Source organism: Phycodurus eques, chromosome 23, assembly GCF_024500275.1.
Source record: "Phycodurus eques isolate BA_2022a chromosome 23, UOR_Pequ_1.1, whole genome shotgun sequence".
In the NCBI taxonomy this organism is placed as follows: Eukaryota; Metazoa; Chordata; class Actinopteri; order Syngnathiformes; family Syngnathidae; genus Phycodurus; species Phycodurus eques.
Genome location: NC_084547.1, coordinates 6,102,289 through 6,118,908, shown reverse-complemented (window position 1 = coordinate 6,118,908; position 16,620 = coordinate 6,102,289). Strand labels below are relative to the sequence as shown.

At 52.3% G+C, this 16,620-nt stretch overlaps 1 protein-coding gene across 1 annotated transcript; it reads left to right on the top strand.

Moving 5' to 3' along the window:
• The first annotated feature begins 819 nt into the window (after nt 1-819).
• spag17 (sperm associated antigen 17) lies at nt 820-16,603 on the top strand. Its single transcript, XM_061669719.1, has 48 exons — nt 820-1,055; nt 1,730-1,870; nt 1,985-2,044; nt 2,119-2,277; nt 2,339-2,474; nt 2,883-3,062; nt 3,797-3,981; nt 4,044-4,196; nt 4,650-4,704; nt 4,778-4,896; nt 5,033-5,227; nt 5,311-5,415; nt 5,849-5,999; nt 6,064-6,270; nt 6,347-6,384; nt 6,461-6,577; nt 6,638-6,792; nt 6,867-6,976; nt 7,078-7,136; nt 7,216-7,455; nt 7,524-7,638; nt 7,696-7,791; nt 7,863-7,970; nt 8,245-8,339; nt 8,420-8,516; nt 8,588-8,721; nt 8,794-9,147; nt 9,224-9,344; nt 9,846-10,075; nt 10,148-10,303; nt 11,019-11,143; nt 11,216-11,346; nt 11,418-11,566; nt 11,642-11,809; nt 11,888-11,995; nt 12,229-12,280; nt 12,351-12,441; nt 12,523-12,573; nt 12,695-12,788; nt 12,895-12,997; nt 13,622-13,670; nt 13,742-13,797; nt 13,858-13,994; nt 14,163-14,341; nt 14,421-14,481; nt 14,551-14,698; nt 15,569-15,778; nt 16,359-16,603. The coding sequence occupies exons 1-48, from the start codon at nt 945-947 to the stop codon at nt 16,601-16,603; spliced, it is 6,339 nt and encodes a 2,112-aa protein (XP_061525703.1). The 5' UTR covers nt 820-944.
• Nucleotides 16,604-16,620: the final 17 nt, after the last annotated feature.

Here is a 16,620-nt window from a genome sequence, read left to right as displayed (position 1 = left end):
TCGGCGGCCGATGTTGAAAAACCTCGTTCGGCGTCAGAATGTTTGAAATCGTGCCTTTTTCAAAGTACGCCGCCGAGCAAGGTGAATGTGTTTGTCGGCGTGGCAACGGTCGTCAACGTCGACGGCAGGCCGAGCGTTGGCGGTTTCCCTTTCGGCCACATGACTCGGGTTTTGAGGGCGTTGGTTTGAAGACATTTTTTTTCCCACATCCTCAGTTGTTTGTCGTCTCAACCCTGAGAAGTAAACCAACGGGCTTGTGCTTTTCATCCTTCGGGGTCGAAAAAGCATTCGATTGAAATCGTTCTTTGTCTCGCAGACAATGAAACATTTCAAGCTCGTTTTCACTTTGTTTCCCCCCCCCCCACCTCCACGAAACAGGCACGATAGCATAATAAATGGGCTGATTTTGAACAAGAAGTACTCGAGGAGCACACTGTCTTGGCTAAATGATCCATTTTGAAGATGTGGAATTGCAGGTGACTGACACCCTACTGGAAGTTTGTGCTGAACACCACACCAGCATCACCCGTCATGTGGTTCTTGTTTCTTGTGTGAATGTTGCATTTCACCAATGATGCTCTACCGCCCTCTAGCGGACGCCAAATGCAACAGCCACCGTGTCGCTAGCAGTTCAGAACGCCTTTAAGAAGCCAATAAAGAACACAATTTACAATAAAGAACACAATTAATAAAGGATTTCTTCTGATCATCGGACGTTTGAAGCCCGCTTTCACTTCCCCCCCAAAAGGTCTAGCTAAATGTGTGTGTGTGTATATATATATATATATATATATATATATATATATATACTTTGAAAGCCGCCGGAAGCTGAACGCATGACTTCCTGTGTGGTTGTCATGGGCAACAGGGACGCGAGGAGTCGCCACACGGTCAAGCGTGAGGATTCTGCCACTAATCGGAGTTGAAATTCCTTCTGCGGCGAGATGGCACCCAAGGCAGCCAAGAAAGGTGCAGCGGCCAAGAAGACCGCCGCCGCACAGGGTCCGGACGTCCAGACTTGGGAGAGCGGGCTGGCCAACGCACATTTCGACGAGGTTTGCGCGACAGCAGCAAGTGTGCTCGACGTTGCTCGGAGGATCTGCCCCAACACACTGCATGCATTCGGTGGCATCGGGTGGTTTTTGAATTAGGCAGAAGAGTGAAAGTCACGAATCCGTAACAGTTTTGCGCGCAGTGTGTTCTTAAAACAAAACAAAAAACGGACATTTTCATAAATGACGTTTATTTGGATTGTAACAGGGGCGGTCCTTTTGCTTGAATGGTACCCCCACCAACACACAACCACCCCAATTAAAAACACACCGGGGGACACCCCGGTGTGTTTTTTTTCCCCTATATTTCCTTTATATTTAAAATATATTTATTTTTCTATGTTTCCTTTGAAAACTCATTCCCTGCCAGCCTTCCCAGTTAACATGGCTATTTGACCTCTGAAGCCGTCAATGGCAGTGAATGTGTTAAATGCATTGAATTATGAGCAAATACGAATACAGAAACGGATCCACAAGGGGGCGCAAATTCCCCACAAAAACGCAAATTGATGTGTTCGTTTCACATTGCTTTTTTTTTTTTTTTTTTTTAACTTTGGGGCGTAAGGCCACCCCGCGCGGCCCCGCATAACGCCCATGCCGGAACCCGTGACGACGGTGTGATGATTCCAACCACATTTTGTATGCGTATCCGTCGCGTGTCCTCGCTCTGGTCGCAGGAGCACTGGCAAGCGTGCGTTTGCGTGCTGGTGGGTCGAGGTCCGCACGAAGAGGAGCTGATCCGGGTGCTGGCTCGGGCCGTGCGGCAGCCGCAACGCAAGCTTTTCAGCTCGCTCTCCTGGGAGGACACCGAGGCCAAGGTAGCTAACGTGTCCGTTGTTCACGAAGTCCGCCCTTTTATTTCGTCGACGCAACCGTATGTGTGTGAATATTGCTGCCGTGTGAAACATTTGCCCATTTCCCTTTGACCGCAGATTCGCGAGTATGGAAACCCCAAAGCAAAAAAACGTGACGCTTTTCCTCAGTACTACGAGGTTCGTGATGGAGACGGAGTTCCGCGGCACGCCGGTCTTCCGCCTCGCCAAATGTTCGCTGTGCGCTCCCGCAGGTGACGGAGCCCGCCAGGGAGCTGCTCGAGGCCCGAGAGGAGATCTCTGCTGAGCTCATGGCGCAAATCGTCAAGTTCATGCTCCTGCAGATTAAAGAGAACGACCAGCAGAGGAGAAAAGCAGAGATCGTGAGAGACGGGAGCCAAATGTGCTCTTTCGTTTTGCATTCTCCCTGACCGTACGGTATGTTTTGTTTTTTTCGTCGTCGCTCCATCGAAGGCTGCAGCGGTTCCTCCTTCCACCAAGGAAAAAGCAGGCCCCAAAGGCAAAGACAAGAAGTCAAAGGAGGAGCCGCCCGCCAAACCCAAAACGAAGCTTAAACGCAGGGATGACGTGGAGCCGCCCGAGTACATAGGTCAACATTATTTGTATTATTATGTTGACAGCGAACCGCGGATCGGGACCGAGCCCCCCCCCGAAAAGGTTTACGATTGCCTACTTTTGTCCAAGTGAAACTCTTCTACTCAGGTCAACGTAGTTCCTTGGCACCAAGATGCCACGAGAGGGTGGCAAAGCACTACTTTTGCTCGAGGAATGTCGCCGATGTAGTTTCTTGGGAAGATGGTGGCAAAACGCTCCTTTGTTTTTTTTTGTTTTTTTCTTTGCCTGTAAAGGAGGACGGGTTCCCGAAATGGTGAACCGCCGTTACGCAAAAGTCCACTAGTCACTATTCAATGTTGATGATTCAAGTTGTCATAAAGTTGATGGATCGTAAGCAGGAGCGCCGCCTGACGCGGGTGTCTGTGCTTGTGTCGCCGCAAAGACGACGAGCCGACCGACGGCCCTCAGCACTACGTGCTGCTGCTGGGCTTTCACCAGCCGCACCTGGCGGGGACGCTGGACGCCGCCGGCGTGCACGTCGCCAACGTCGTCGGGCTGAGCGCTGCGCACCTGCCCTGCGACGGGCACCCGGAGCCGCGAGAGGAAAACTCCGAGGCCAACGGTGAGAGGGCAGTCGTCTCATTGGTCGAAAAATGATTTGTTTATATTTATAGTGAGGTAACGTATAGCGACAGGCAGATCGGCGCATGGATGACGACAGTCTAAAATAGGAACGTACAACTTCGGATATTGCACTTGAACGAAATACAATTCCGTCTTTATAAAATAATTCGTCATTAATGAATAACTCGGGCAAATTCAGCAGCCACGGGCAATGGTCTGAAATGAACTTTCTTGGAAAAACTTTCTTTTTCCACACAAAAACGCTCACCGGGCAGAGATGACGTAGAAAACCGAAAGTTGGAGTTTTTGTAGGCAGACGCAGATGGCGGCACGTGACGTCGCCGTTCTATTCGCTAGTCAATCCGGACGCTCGGAGGGAGTCGAGCGTCACCATTAGCCACGTTGGATTGGCGAAGTGTCTCGGACGAAAAAAAAATACAGTACCTTGCGCAGTACATAATAAATAGCTGGAGCTACAAGCGGATTGTAGCTCAGTGTAACCGCTCTGAATCCAGAAAGTTAATGGAGCACAGTAAACGTAGCCTGTGACTTACTGTGTCTGCAATTTACGGTGAATGGAATGTCATTTCTTTGAAAGATATCATCGTCAAACATGAATCTAAACATTTAGTTTCCAACTTTTTGCTCCGCAGGTAAAACACGTGGCTTGGCTCGCTAAAGGTTGGGAAACGGTTGTCTCAGCTTAGGTCACAGTTTGCTGTCTTCCATCAGCGGATGAAATTGCTGCCAGAGAGGCCACGGCGGCGCAGGCCAAGACGCTGGACCGCTTCTGGGCGGCTCTGAGACAAGTTCTAGACGACGGAGGGCCAAACTCCCGACTCCACAACGTGGCTCAGCTGGAGTACGCCGTCCCCGATTCATTGATGCCCTTTGACCCCCAGGATCCCGATGCCGCGGTGCGTCGCCCCTCGCTTCCTGTGTCGTGTCTTTGGCGCTCACGTTTGCTGTCTGCTTGCAGATGGCTGTGGCGACCCAATTGTTTGACGGCGTGGCAAATCTCATCTACGACTGTCTGGACCGGCGCCGGCAGCACCAGCACTACTTGGATACCGCCAACTTCATACGTGTGCCCTCTGTGGTCTCTGGGCAGGACTCTCCACAACCCGCAGAGGTAAAAGCACACCGATGGTCGGCCTTCTAAACACGATCGCAAGCGACGAAGACCGACATCGATCATGTACATTCAAATATTTGTCCCGTGAAATTGTCTTAATTTATTCCTAACAGTCTATTATTCTCTTCATTGGGTAGCGTTTCTCTCGGCCGCGCTGCTTCCAAGACCATTTGTGGATGTGAGATTCTTTCGTCCAATCAGACTATTCTATTTGTTGCCATCTCAATCTATCTAATCTTCCCACCACCTTCAGAGTCAGTAGCACTGACCCATGCCACTTAAACTATATCAGCAATGGCATTCAGATTCACATTTCCGCCTCACAGGCCTGGCTAGCTCGCCAACAACGTCGGCATTTTTCTGCCATCTGATTCTATAAATGCGACTTACACGCACACCCACAATTCATAGATTTCGTACCTGGACTCACTTTTGTTTGTTTTCTGTCAGACTGGAGCTACTGTGTCCCCGCGCTCTAAGAAGTCAGGACGCCCGCCACCCCCGAGTAAGAGCTTTCTTCATCATCATCGTCACTTTCATTGCAAGCTGACCTTGTCGTGGTTTTCTGTGTGAAACAGAGAAGGCGCCGTCATCTCTCACCACTGATGTGGACATGAACCACTACAATGGGCTTCTGGAGCACGTCCCAGCCGAGGCCTGCTCTGTGCCGCTCATCTTGCACTGCGTGCTGGAGCAGGTTTGCACGTCTTCAGACGTTTTCCGGATTGCGTTATTGCCACTGCCTTTGTGCATTAGCTAGCTGGGCCTTCAGCGGGGTCTCATCCAACTTAATCCACCACTGAGAAGGCCCAGCACCGCCTTTGTGCGTCCAGGTCGTGATGTCGAGCGAACAGTCCCTTCAATCGCACGTGCCCGAGGACGCCGGCCCTCAGACTGCTCCCGGTCTGGATCATCACGTGGTCGCCCAAATGCTGCACAGCGTCCTGCCTCAGGTCGAAACAGAAGACGAGGGGAGAGACTTGCTGTATAGTTTGTTGACCACAGTGCAGAGAGAAGAAGACAAGGAGGTACATGGAGGGATAACACATACGGTAAAGAAATAATACACTCGGCAGGTTGTCTTCGTCCGGTCACTTGTCTTCTGTATTAGATGCTCATGGAGCAGTTTGATGCAGAGGAGACGCCAAAGAGGTCAGAGCAACCCGTCATCATCAGACACCATGATGAAAGGGCACTGCGCTTAATTGGCATAACTGTAAGTCAAATTCACATAGTTGCAGGTTTGTTATTCGCTGTGTGACCAAATGCCAAAAGGTGAGTTTGTGTCACGTGCTAGTGCACGTTTGTTTGCCCAGATGTGATGTTGCGTCACTTTGTGCTAGCACGTTGATTCGGCTCGTCATCTAGCTAATATAGAATAATAATAATATTGATGAGGCCCATGTGAAGGTGCTTTGTCTGTGAATAATTCAACTGCTAAATGCAGTCATTTATGTGACGTAGGTGTATGATCGTGTACGTACGTGAAGCATGGTGTTGATGCTTTATGATCCTCTCCGTTTGGAGTGCTTTGCGGGCATCTTGTAGCAATTACAAACCCCTTTTTGGAGGGGGCGTCAATGATTTGCGGATTTTCGCTCTTTGCGGGAGGGCTCGGTCCCTATTTGCTTTTGCCGTGGTCCCTGTAGGAGACTCAAGGTTTGGATCCAGCCCGGGAGGAGGCTTCCATGATGAAGCGGTCGCCTGCGTGGAAGCTCATCAACTCAGTGGCTCAGCGGCGTTCCAATAGCTCGTGCTGGAGGGCCATCAAACAACAGCTCCAGCGCCAATGCACCGACGGTCTGAAATAGAAAAGAAATATTTGCCGTTTTGGATTCTTTTTGAACGTAACCGTGCTCCGCAGACGAGGTGTCGTGGCCGCAGGCGGAGCGCTTCTTTCACCAGAGCGTGTTTGAGAGCATGCCGCTGACGGGATTGGATGAAAACGGCATTCTGGGAAAAGATTGCAGACCTTTGGGCATGGTGCAACAAACCAGAAAACACCCCGTGAACCCCTGGGACAACCCGTTGTCTTTCGCCAAGCAGAAGCTTCGCAACCTGCGCAAGAAATGTGCGTTGCTGCTTTATTCCGTGAAAGGAATTTCGTTTGTGTTGACTTTGTCACGATTTCTTTCCCTCTGCCGTAGGTCCAACGTTTCGAAGAGACGCCTCTGCTTCTACGGAGGTGTTTGTACTGTATTTGAATTGCCAGATGATGATCTACAATCTAAGGAGACCGTAAAATGTGTTTTCTCCTCCAGCAAAGCAGCGAGCGCCAAGCCGTCCAGCTCGACCTGTCCGACATTCAGAGCTGTCGACTGAGGTCCCTCTCAGACCGGCGCTACGTTGAACACTACGAGGCCGCTGTCTTCCCTCAAGTGAGGAGATCGGTATCTTGGGAATTGTTGGTTCCATGTGACGTTGGGTTTTTGACGTAGGTCCTCCGGTCAGCCGCCCAACAGTTTCGCTGTCTGGACACACTCAGAGGGAGTCATAACAATGTCATGTATATTTTCTGCCACAATCCCATGAGTTCTGATCGCTTGTGCAAGGAATTCTGGGATGTAGCTCTTCACACGGATGTCAAGTTCAGGTAAGAGTGCAATATCGTCGTATCGTCCTCCATTTTCTTGCAACGTGATAAATGCGGGATTCGATCGATCGTAGGACGTATTTGGAGCACGTAGCAGACACCATCGCAGACTGGATGGAAAAGGAGGAGATGAAGAGACAGCTGTTGGATGTCAACCACACAAGTTCTGCGCGTGCTTCAGAAAGTACAGCGGATATTCACACCAGAATGCAATATTATTCGTTTGCTTACACGAACCGATCTTTCTGTGTTTCTCGGACTTGTTCTTGAATGAAAATGTGGCAGATTGGACAGAGGAAGACGAGGAGCCCCGGGGGCCGTTCATCACCAAAAACTCGCTTAAAGTTCGTAGCAACTCACGCACGCACAAAATCTCGAAAGACGCGTGTGCGAAATATATTGAGTAGTCACTCAAACCGACAGGCTTCCAGGCTGGAGGAGGAGAGGCTGAAGGACGAGGAAGCCAAGAAAGGCAAGAAGCCGGCAAAAGGGGCGCCGGGCAAGAAGCAGCAGGCGGAGGACGCGAAGTCGGCGGAGGCCAAGAAAAGCGACAAATCCGCCGCCACGGGAGGGAAGAGCAAAGCTACGACCGACAGCTCCACGACCGCTGCCTCCGACCGGTCGCTTTCCAGTAAAGCGGACGACAAAGACGAGGCCGCCATTGTGAGAACGCAGACGCGCCGACCGACGACAAAAGTGTTCGTAGAGGGAACACTGTGTCTCACTTTTAGGGCTTCGCTGGCTTCCACATGGAGGGAATGTTGGTCCATCTGTCAGGGTGTCTCCAGTACGTCTTCCCTGCGGCCGGGGGGCACGTTACCGTGGAGACCGTCGGCTACGTCGAAGGTGACGGCATTTGCGCATTTCGCAGAGACGATATTTGACAGAAACATGTCACCGTAGGTTCCAGCATGCTGAAAGTGGCCGTGAGGAAGGACGGTCATCACTTCTACACGCACATCAGCCGAGTTATCCGTGCCGCCAAAAATGACCCTAAAGGTAAAGATCCATCAGAGCTCGGCAATTTGTTCCCGTTATTGATCACGTACGGTGTCTCTCCGCCCCAAAAGAGAATCCCGCGAAGACCGCCGCAGCGACCGGGCGCTCGTTCTCGGCCTTGCTGGATAACGGCGTCCGGCTGTCTTACAGTTTCCGAAGACCGCCGGAAAAATGCAAAGGTGTGAAAACTCCTAGCGAATGCTTTGCTATTCTGTTCATCATGTGAAAGCTGAACGTCGAACGCGATTGTGCCTGGACATATCGTGTCGAGCTTGCACAGTAACATAGCGATGCTGCTTCGAAACATTCTTCCACTGCGCCACAATGGCCGCGGAATTGAAATTCAAAAGATTCCCATGGGAAATGTCACAGTTGGAATATTTCCAAAAGGCCTGGTCATAAATTCCCACTGAAACTTGGGCGAAAATGTCGTCCCCTTTGCAACCCGAGTAGAGAGCGTGAAAGAAACGGAGAGAGGGCCGCACGAGTCCACGGGAGCGGAGCTGACAGACACCCCGAAGACCGAAGGCGGCCCTGCGGAGGCGCAGGTTGCGCACACGTTCCATTGGGGATGCGTCGTTCCGAATATTCGCTGCCAACGTGTCAGTGTGTGTTTTTTTGCGTGAAGGCGTGTGAAGGCCAATCCCGAGCGTGCCCGAGTCCTTTCAACGGCCTCAACCTGTCTGTCCCGAGTGGCCTACTTGTGCAGTTCATGCGTGAAGACGGTCAGTGATGTCCTTTTCTTTTCCTGCGGGTTAGGGTGTTAACGTGCTCACAAAACGGGGTGTGTCCGCAGAGGAGCAAGACATGCTGGTGCGACTGAGTTTTCACGTCGCGGGCCGCCAGCGCCCCTGTCTGGCCAAAGAGGCGTCCCGCACCGTCACCGGCCAGGGAGCCGTCATCCGATACATGAGGGACGGCTCCAGCGAGGTCAACACGGCGGCACGCTTCGCCGCGGTTGTCCCCGCACGTTTGATTTCGTTATTTATGTTGGCGTTGCAGGTGCTCTTTGCTGACGGCGCCATAAGTTCCAGCTCGGATTCTGGCCCAGTGTGGCTGCCAGAAGTAGAAGAAGACATCACCGACGGCAAGGAAACGACACTAAACTTAAGACGCTTTATCAACCCTGTGTGTGTGTGTGTCTGCTCCTATCAACACGCTGTCAGTTCTCTGCTACGTTGGGCGCGTGTGCTTCTAGAACAAAATCCCGAGAAGCAGGTCACACCTCCACCACGAGGGTTTTGGACAACGACGACGCCCCGCGGCGCTCGAATCAGCACCGTCGGCAGCACACACGAGCGGAGCCCCGGCTGCTCTCTTCTCACCTACAAGACGTCGGACCCGGTCACCCAAGAGGTGAGAGTTCGCGGCGGCCGCTCACCCGCCGACCACGCTTACTCCGTCGTCCCGTTCTCCTCGGCTCGGCTCGCAGGCGATGCTGAGCCGCGAAGACCTGGTGGTGACGGTGCAGAAGCCGGACGGGTCCGTGAGCGTGGATCACGCGGACGGGACGAGAATCACCACGTTCTACCGAGAGAGGCCGCCGAGCGTCGGTGAGGGAGCGTACGACTCGATAAGAGCTTCGTGTTCGACTAAACGGCTCCGGAGTTCGCACGAATGGGAAATGTGTCAGTAAACTGAGACGAGATAGATCGTCATTGTCGGCGTACGCAGTGGATAGGAAACGTGGACACGCTCCCGTTCAAATCCCAGGTTTTTGGGATGTCAAAAATCCTTCCGAGACTTTTGTCCGCCATTTTAACGTGACGTGTAGCCTGTACAACTCCATTGATTTTTGGGGGTCTAAATCTTCTTGAGAGGGTAAATAATAAAAAAATAACGCTGGCAGCATCGTGCGTTTGAGCTGTTTGTCTTCAGCTGGAAAGCAAAAAGAACGTCAGGAAAAGCTGACTGGAACCTCCGAAATGTATTTGGGGTTAATGAGCGGCGGCAAATGCGAGATTTCCTTTTCAACGTAAAATATGTTCCTTGACTTAGTAGAGGTTGGGAAAGACGTGAAGAGTCGGCGTTGCCGTGTCGCGCCCTCTCCCCAGACGACGACGCCAGCGTCGGCGTGACCGGGCGAGACGGGCGCGCTCCTGGCGAAGCTGCGACAAAGAACGCCAAAACACACGAGTCCGCGAGCGCGCCGAGCAAAGAGAGGGTCGTGTTGGTGGAAAACGAGGCCTGCGCAACCGTGTTGATGTACCCCGAACGACATCTTGCTGAAATCTGGTTGGCGGACGGGACTGTTATCACCGGGGATAACGAGGGAGATTATCAGGTGGGGTGTCATCATCGTGTCATCCGTGAGTTCTTTTTTGACGGGCTCTTCAGCGAGTCTTTGTCGTCAAAGGTGGTCCCGTCCGGCGTCGGGCTCCTGCACATCCAAAGCGACGGAAAGTGCGTTTACTCCAGCGGACGCCCCCGGGGCGGCCTCCCCTCTTACGTCATGAGTCACACTGACAACGTGGCCTGCGACATAACGGACGTGGATGGAAACCGCTTTCAGGTGAGTTGCAGTTTCGAGTTTGAATGGACGACAGCGCGCTTTCCGTCGCACCCCACTCCGTGCCATTAATCCGAGCGACGGAAAGGTCAAGCAATTAGCCGGCCCAGTTTTCCCAAGAGACGAGCCGTCGGTCGGACCGTTTCTTTTGCTGTGACTCGACGAGCGCTGTACGCCGGCGGTGAACTCAATTCGACTCTCTTCACAACACAACAAGCAGCAGTTTGGCAGATATAAGAAATATATTATATTACATTACCTTATCTTTCGCTCCCAAAAGCAGGCAAAATAAACACACAGCCTCATCTACTTTCATGCTAACGTACAATAGGAAACTCCATAGGCACACGGGCTAACAATTAGCATCTATGTGCCAGTGTTACTATATGTATATGTTCTCTATCCTTTGCGAAGAACGACGAATATTACTGAGGAGCCGATTGGCCAGTGCGGTCTAGCCATATATCGGTCTTAGACCGCCCCCAGGAGGCCAAGGTGCACACGCCAGAATGAGCAACACAATGTGCATTGAAGGAAAAAGTGTGACAAAAAGGGGTTACTTATTTTTAATTAGATTGAATGATGTCATGACTGCATGGTTGGATAAAGTATAATATTATAGGGGGCGATTTGGGGATCATTAAAAAACACGTTACAAACGTGTTCTTTATGTCAAGGCACCACTTGAGGGCCGATTGTAGATTGACGCTCTCTGCAGGTGTCGGACGATGGCCAGGTGACGGCGCGTAACGTTGGCCCGGCTCCAAGAACGCTGCAGGAGGTAGACGAGGACGAAGATGAGGACAAAGACACGATGTCAAAGCCCAGAGAACATCGTCCCAGGTGACACGCGCACGCGCACGCGCGTTCTCGGTGCGATGGTCCACTTTTCCGCTTGCTCGTCTTCGACCGCAGGCTTTTCCTGGTGCACGAGGACGGTTCGGGTTCTGAGCTCCTCAGCAGTCAAGCCGTGGCGGAGCTGCTGCAGCAGGCCCACTCGGACCCCACTGCGGCTCTGCTGAAGGACCCGCTGCCGGACACGCAAGGTGAGCGATCGTCGGTCTGACGCCGTGATGGCCGACTGACATTTCTACAGAAGCTGTCGGGACTCCTCCAGGTGACTTCGGCATCACCGTCCTGAAGCCCAGCATCGAGAGCGCACGGTCCAGGTGGATGCACGCCAAGCTGGACCCCGACGTCCTGCCTCAGATCCTCCGGAATCGTAGCGGGCGTGACTCCCCCCGTTTTGAGGCACCAGACAGTCAAGTGAGAACTAAACCCAAAGGTCAAGGCCCTGCGGTGCACGTCACGGCTTTTGACTGCACCCTCTCTCCGTGGCAGAAGGCTGGCAGTCCGTCATTTGCGACCACGACAGCGCCCGGCCTGCAAAAACGAACCGTTGCCGGTGTCGCTGTACGCAGCTGCCCCAAAGTCCTGGAAATCAGGGAACTGTACCAACGCCGGCCCTTAAGCAGAAGGCTCAAAAACGTGGTGGACATGCGACTGAAGGCACGTACCGTACGACAACACGCAGCTTGCGTAGCTGAAATACGACAAATGAACGTTTTGCGTGACGTCGCCTCGTAGGAATATATCGAGAGTTTGATGGAGAAGGCGCAGCGGTCCGCGGACGTGACGCTCAAGGAGCCTCGCGCCGAAGCCGAGCGAGTCCACGCTGGTCTTCTGCTCAGTCAGGTGCCACTAGCTTAATGCTAACGTACCATAGACGAGCTACCGCGAATGAGTGTAGATCTTGCACTGCGACTGCCACATTAACACACACGGCGCGGCGACACCTACGTACAGCACACAACAATTCTCATTAAGACAGCAAAATGCAATTCAACAATTGCTCAAAAATAAGCGATATCAAGCGGGCGCTCGGTCTACTAGACAAACTGCGCTAATTGGAGAGTGTGCCTTTCAAGTCTCTTACAGAGGAAGCGCATGAAGCCCGCGCCATTGCAAAAAGGACCCCAGGTAAGGGGAGCCATGAGTCACGCCTGGATGGAACGTTCTTTTGTCTGATTGGCCACACGTCCGCCCGCAGGCGACACGGGCAGCCTGTACAGCCGAGCCGTGCGAGCGCCGGTCGAGCCGTCGGACGATTCGGAGGATGCCGCCACGATGGCCAGCGTCGGGTAGAGGCCCCTTCGATAGTTCATGCCGCGTCCGCGGGATCTCATCCTTTTCTCCTCTCCTCTCCTCTGGTCTTCTTGCAGCTGTGCCCGTGTCAAAGAGTCAAAGTGGACAGACACGCTGGAACAGTACAGGTTCGGACTCATTCAGCGCCGCACGTGACGCCCGACTTTTCAAGTCGGGTTGATTTGTAAAGGGGGAGGACGGAGGAGAAGCGGCCGTAAAACAGGCCAAAACCTTCACTGTGTCCCTTAGAGAGGAGCTGTTTGAGGTGAAGGCGTGCGTCGATGCTCTGAGGAAGAAGTTCATCGTGCCGTACTTTCACCCAGAAAACATCTCATTCCACCAGGCAAAATAAAATAAATATCAAAATCCATAGTCTGATCTGCTCCGGGTAGTTTTGTTGATACAGTGTAACACTGATGTTTTTTTTTTTTGTTTTTTTTTTTTACCAGAATCTTCTCCTCCGTGGGAGTCCAGACATGAGGAGGCCCATCTTGACGATGTCAGACGACACGGTGGAAGCCTTCGAGAGGGACGACCTGCAAGAAGAGCGGCGTAAGTATACAGTTGGATTTATCTAGCGAAGGCCGAAATCATTCGAGTCTTCCTGTATGAAAACATGTCAGCTGGGATATAGCGTGTTCATTGGTGGCCCTGCATTTCTAGTTTTGGGTCATGCACAGAAACATCCATTTGTTTTCATAGCGCGTGTCCTCGTTAGGGTCGCGGGCGAGCTGGGCCTATCCCGGCCGACTCTCGGGCGAGGGGCGGGGGGCGAGACCGATCGCCAATCGATGGCAAAGCGCGTAAAGACAAAGAAGCGTTCACGCTCACGTTCCCACCGGGCGGTTTTGGGATTACCCAGTGAAAACGTCTCTTAAAAAAAGTGTTCTTCAATTTCACGCCATTATTTCTGCTTTCATCTGAAATGAAAAGTCTTCCGCGATCAAGACCATTTCAAATGCTTTCCCCTCCCTTCTGACGCAATGGACCGTTCCATCTTCAATTACAGTAAAAGCGTGGAGGGATTTTACGGACTTCATCTCGGTCAGGAACTCCGATGAATGTTATGATCCGCATTAATATTCCAAATCTTTGCAATCTTTGAGGGCCCCAAACGACACACTCCTGCAGACGTGCTAAGCTAAGTCGGCAAAACATGTTGTGTTTTCCTCCTAGACGTCATTGTAGCGCCACCGCCCTCGAACCAGACACCTCATTCTGCCAGGTCGGTCAGCGGGTCAGCGGGTCAGCTCCCATAATAAGAAGTTCACGAAAGCAATGTGTCTACACGCTCAGTCACACGGCGGCGAGGAGCAGCAGGGTGCCAGGAACGACGCCTCCAACCGCAGCAGGTACATTGGCACGCATTTCAGCGGGAACTCAAATGTGAACGTGACTCTCGTCCGTCCCAGCTCCGAGCCTTCGGACGGACTCCTCCGCGCCGTCGAGGTCGAGCCGGGCGAACGTAAGCGGGCAGCCCGGGCGGCCGAGCGTCAGACTTCCGCCGTCGATTGTCAGCTCCAAACCCTTCGGTGTGCCCAATCGCCACGTAAGACAGCACGCACTTACAGTGAACCCCGTTGAACGCGGAGAAACCCGCGATAGGCGCGGAGCCGTGAGACCGTCTTTGCGCCGTACGTCCGCGGCGTCTGTGTCGCGAATGCCAAAACACGCAATTGCCAACGAATCGCCTCGAAAACGCTTTTTCCCCCCTTAGTTCCGCTCTGTGGAGGAGCCGGTGCGGCGCAGGTGTCGCACCATTTCACTGGCTGACCCAAATACTATAACCAGAGGCTTCGAGCTGCGCCCGTCCAGCGTGGACTTCGGTTTGCGGAGGGACGGCACGCACTCTGCCGTCACCGTGGTCATGAAGAACGTGGGCGTCGACACCTGCAGGCGAGACGCGCCGATCCGCGAGTGCAAACGCGGCGTCCGGCTCACGTTCGCCATCGCTCACGCTGGACTCGTCTTGCAGGTTCCACGTGAAACAGCCTCCGATCTCTTCAGGCCTTCGTGTCAAGTACCACCCGGGGCCCGTAAGTGCAAATTGAGCCGCGCTCGCTCAAACGCTTGCGCTCTGTCGAGCTCGCCGTGCGTTCGTCTAGGTACCGGCGGGTCTGCGAGTCCAACTGAAAATCGAGCTGTTCGCCATGTGCGATGCGCACGAGGGCTGCGCGGATCCGGCCAAGTACATCTCCCAGGACGTCGTCATCCCCACGGAGACCGACATCATCTTTCTGCCCGTCACAGCCAATATCCTGCCGAATACGCGACAAGGACGTTTTGCCGCTTTTTCTGCTCAAACGTGCTCGAGGTCGTGTCGTCGATACACCGACGTTCCGATTTTGAGACTCCGCCTGCGCAAAGTACCCTGATACCTGAAACAGTTGCGTGGCAAATGCCAGCTGGAAAAGCTGTGGAATAAGAGCTGACAAAACTTTCGGACTTTAAAATAATATTCCAATACTAATAACGCGACTCTTGATTTGACAAAGTGTCTCAAAGGTTCTGTATGGGGTGCTCCCTTGACTGGTTGCCAGCCAATCACAGGGCACATACTGGATGGAGACGAACGACCATTTACACTGAAGAACAATTTTACTCGTCTTACTGGCCCAAGTAAAAGCTCGGATACGATTGGAATTCATCACATAAATCTGCCATCCCTCCATGATTAGAGTTGTTGTTGTTTTATCGGAAACATAGGTCTATTACAGCAATATAGTATTCTTTTCTCTAAAATCAAAAGGCACGGATGGAGTCTTTTTCTTCGGCGAATACAGAATTCAAGAATCAATGGTGTCATTTACGAGCAAGGTGGTATTTTTTTAAATTCACGTTCAAATATGACTCCCCCCCCCCCCTCGATGAACTTTGACATTCATATTAAATTGTGACTTCATCTTCTAGAAATACAATTAAATTCTCGTAAGATGACGAATTTGAACCCTGACAAAAGAAGTCTACTTCATTTTCAGAACATTCCGATTTTCCTTCTGTACAAAATATGCATTTGTTATTGTGCTCATAAGAGTCAACTTCCATGTTGCGATGGCATTTGGGTAATCATGTCGAATTGACGTTAGAAAGCGCTGTTCTATCTGGCGTCCTTGACGAACGTACCCGTTCTTCCTGAGAGCTCGTACGACATTCGGTTGCGAGACGGCCCCGGCCGGTGCAGCGGGAGACCCCCGGGGGCCCCCGAAGAGTCCCGCGGCCTCCCGGCAGGCCGGAAGCCGGCCGGCTCTCGAGGGCCGGCCTCCGCCGCCGCCGCATGTACGTACGTTTGCCGAAAGTCGACCAAAACCTGCGGCAGTACACCCTTTCATACGTGTGCTATTTTCCTTCTTTTTTTTGTCTCCACAGGGCACCATAAACGCACTGCTAGTCTGTAAAGAGCACGTCAATTCAGCACGTCCAAAGCAGTCTATGCCGCATGTAAAGTCTGTTGCAAATAAAAGTGGTGCGTCTATTGAGTTGCTTATATTCTCGCCGTGTCCTCTTCGTCCTTTCGAGCCACGGGAACGCCAGGCAAGCGGTTTACTTCATACGATGCTCTTTTTAGCTTGTGAACCAGAATGCTAATGTTATGCTACGAATGTGAGGTGGAGTTACAATGGCAGCTATGCTAAAGGGGCTCGCTGGCGCTTCTGGTTGCAAAATGTTCAAAGTCGGCACACATTTTTGGGGGGGAATTGAATTTTTAAAAAAATAAATAAAATAAAAGAGTCGAAAGTCCTGTTATCCAATTTTATTTGATTTTTTCAAATTGTTAAAGATAATAATACTCAGCTTTTTGCTTTGTCACCCTTCCTTGTGGAAGTCACGCTGAAAATGGGTTTGACGTGTCAAGCACAGTAACTAAGGGGCCTTTGCGGAGGTCGTTAGCGGCGCAATCCTCATCCACGTGCAGACTGCGCGCGCGTCCACGCCGGGGAGGGGGTGTCGCGCGCCTCCGTATGTGGAACGGCGATGACGTCAGAGAAAAGGCAAGGTGCAAAAGCAGAAGCGGCGCTGGCAGTCAGCTTCGGCGGCTGCGCTTTTGCGGCGCTATCGGGCATCTTTGCGTCTCCGGTTTTGCGCTACTATCTCAGCAGCAGCAGTAGCAGCAGCAGCAGCAGCAGCAGCAGGAACAGCAGGAACAAGGACGCCGTGTGACGGAGCTTGAGCAGCAA

What these genes read in the sequence shown, in the direction of transcription:
- spag17 (XM_061669719.1), top strand. Translation starts at nt 945, where the DNA reads ATGGCACCCAAGGCAGCCAAGAAAGGTGCAGCGGCCAAGAAGACCGCC. An exon ending in GCCACGATGGCCAGCGTCGG is followed by an intron (nt 12,442 to 12,522) that starts GTAGAGGCCCCT and finishes GTCTTCTTGCAG; the next exon opens with CTGTGCCCGTGTCAAAGAGT. An exon ending in TCGGTGTGCCCAATCGCCAC is followed by an intron (nt 13,995 to 14,162) that starts GTAAGACAGCAC and finishes TTCCCCCCTTAG; the next exon opens with TTCCGCTCTGTGGAGGAGCC.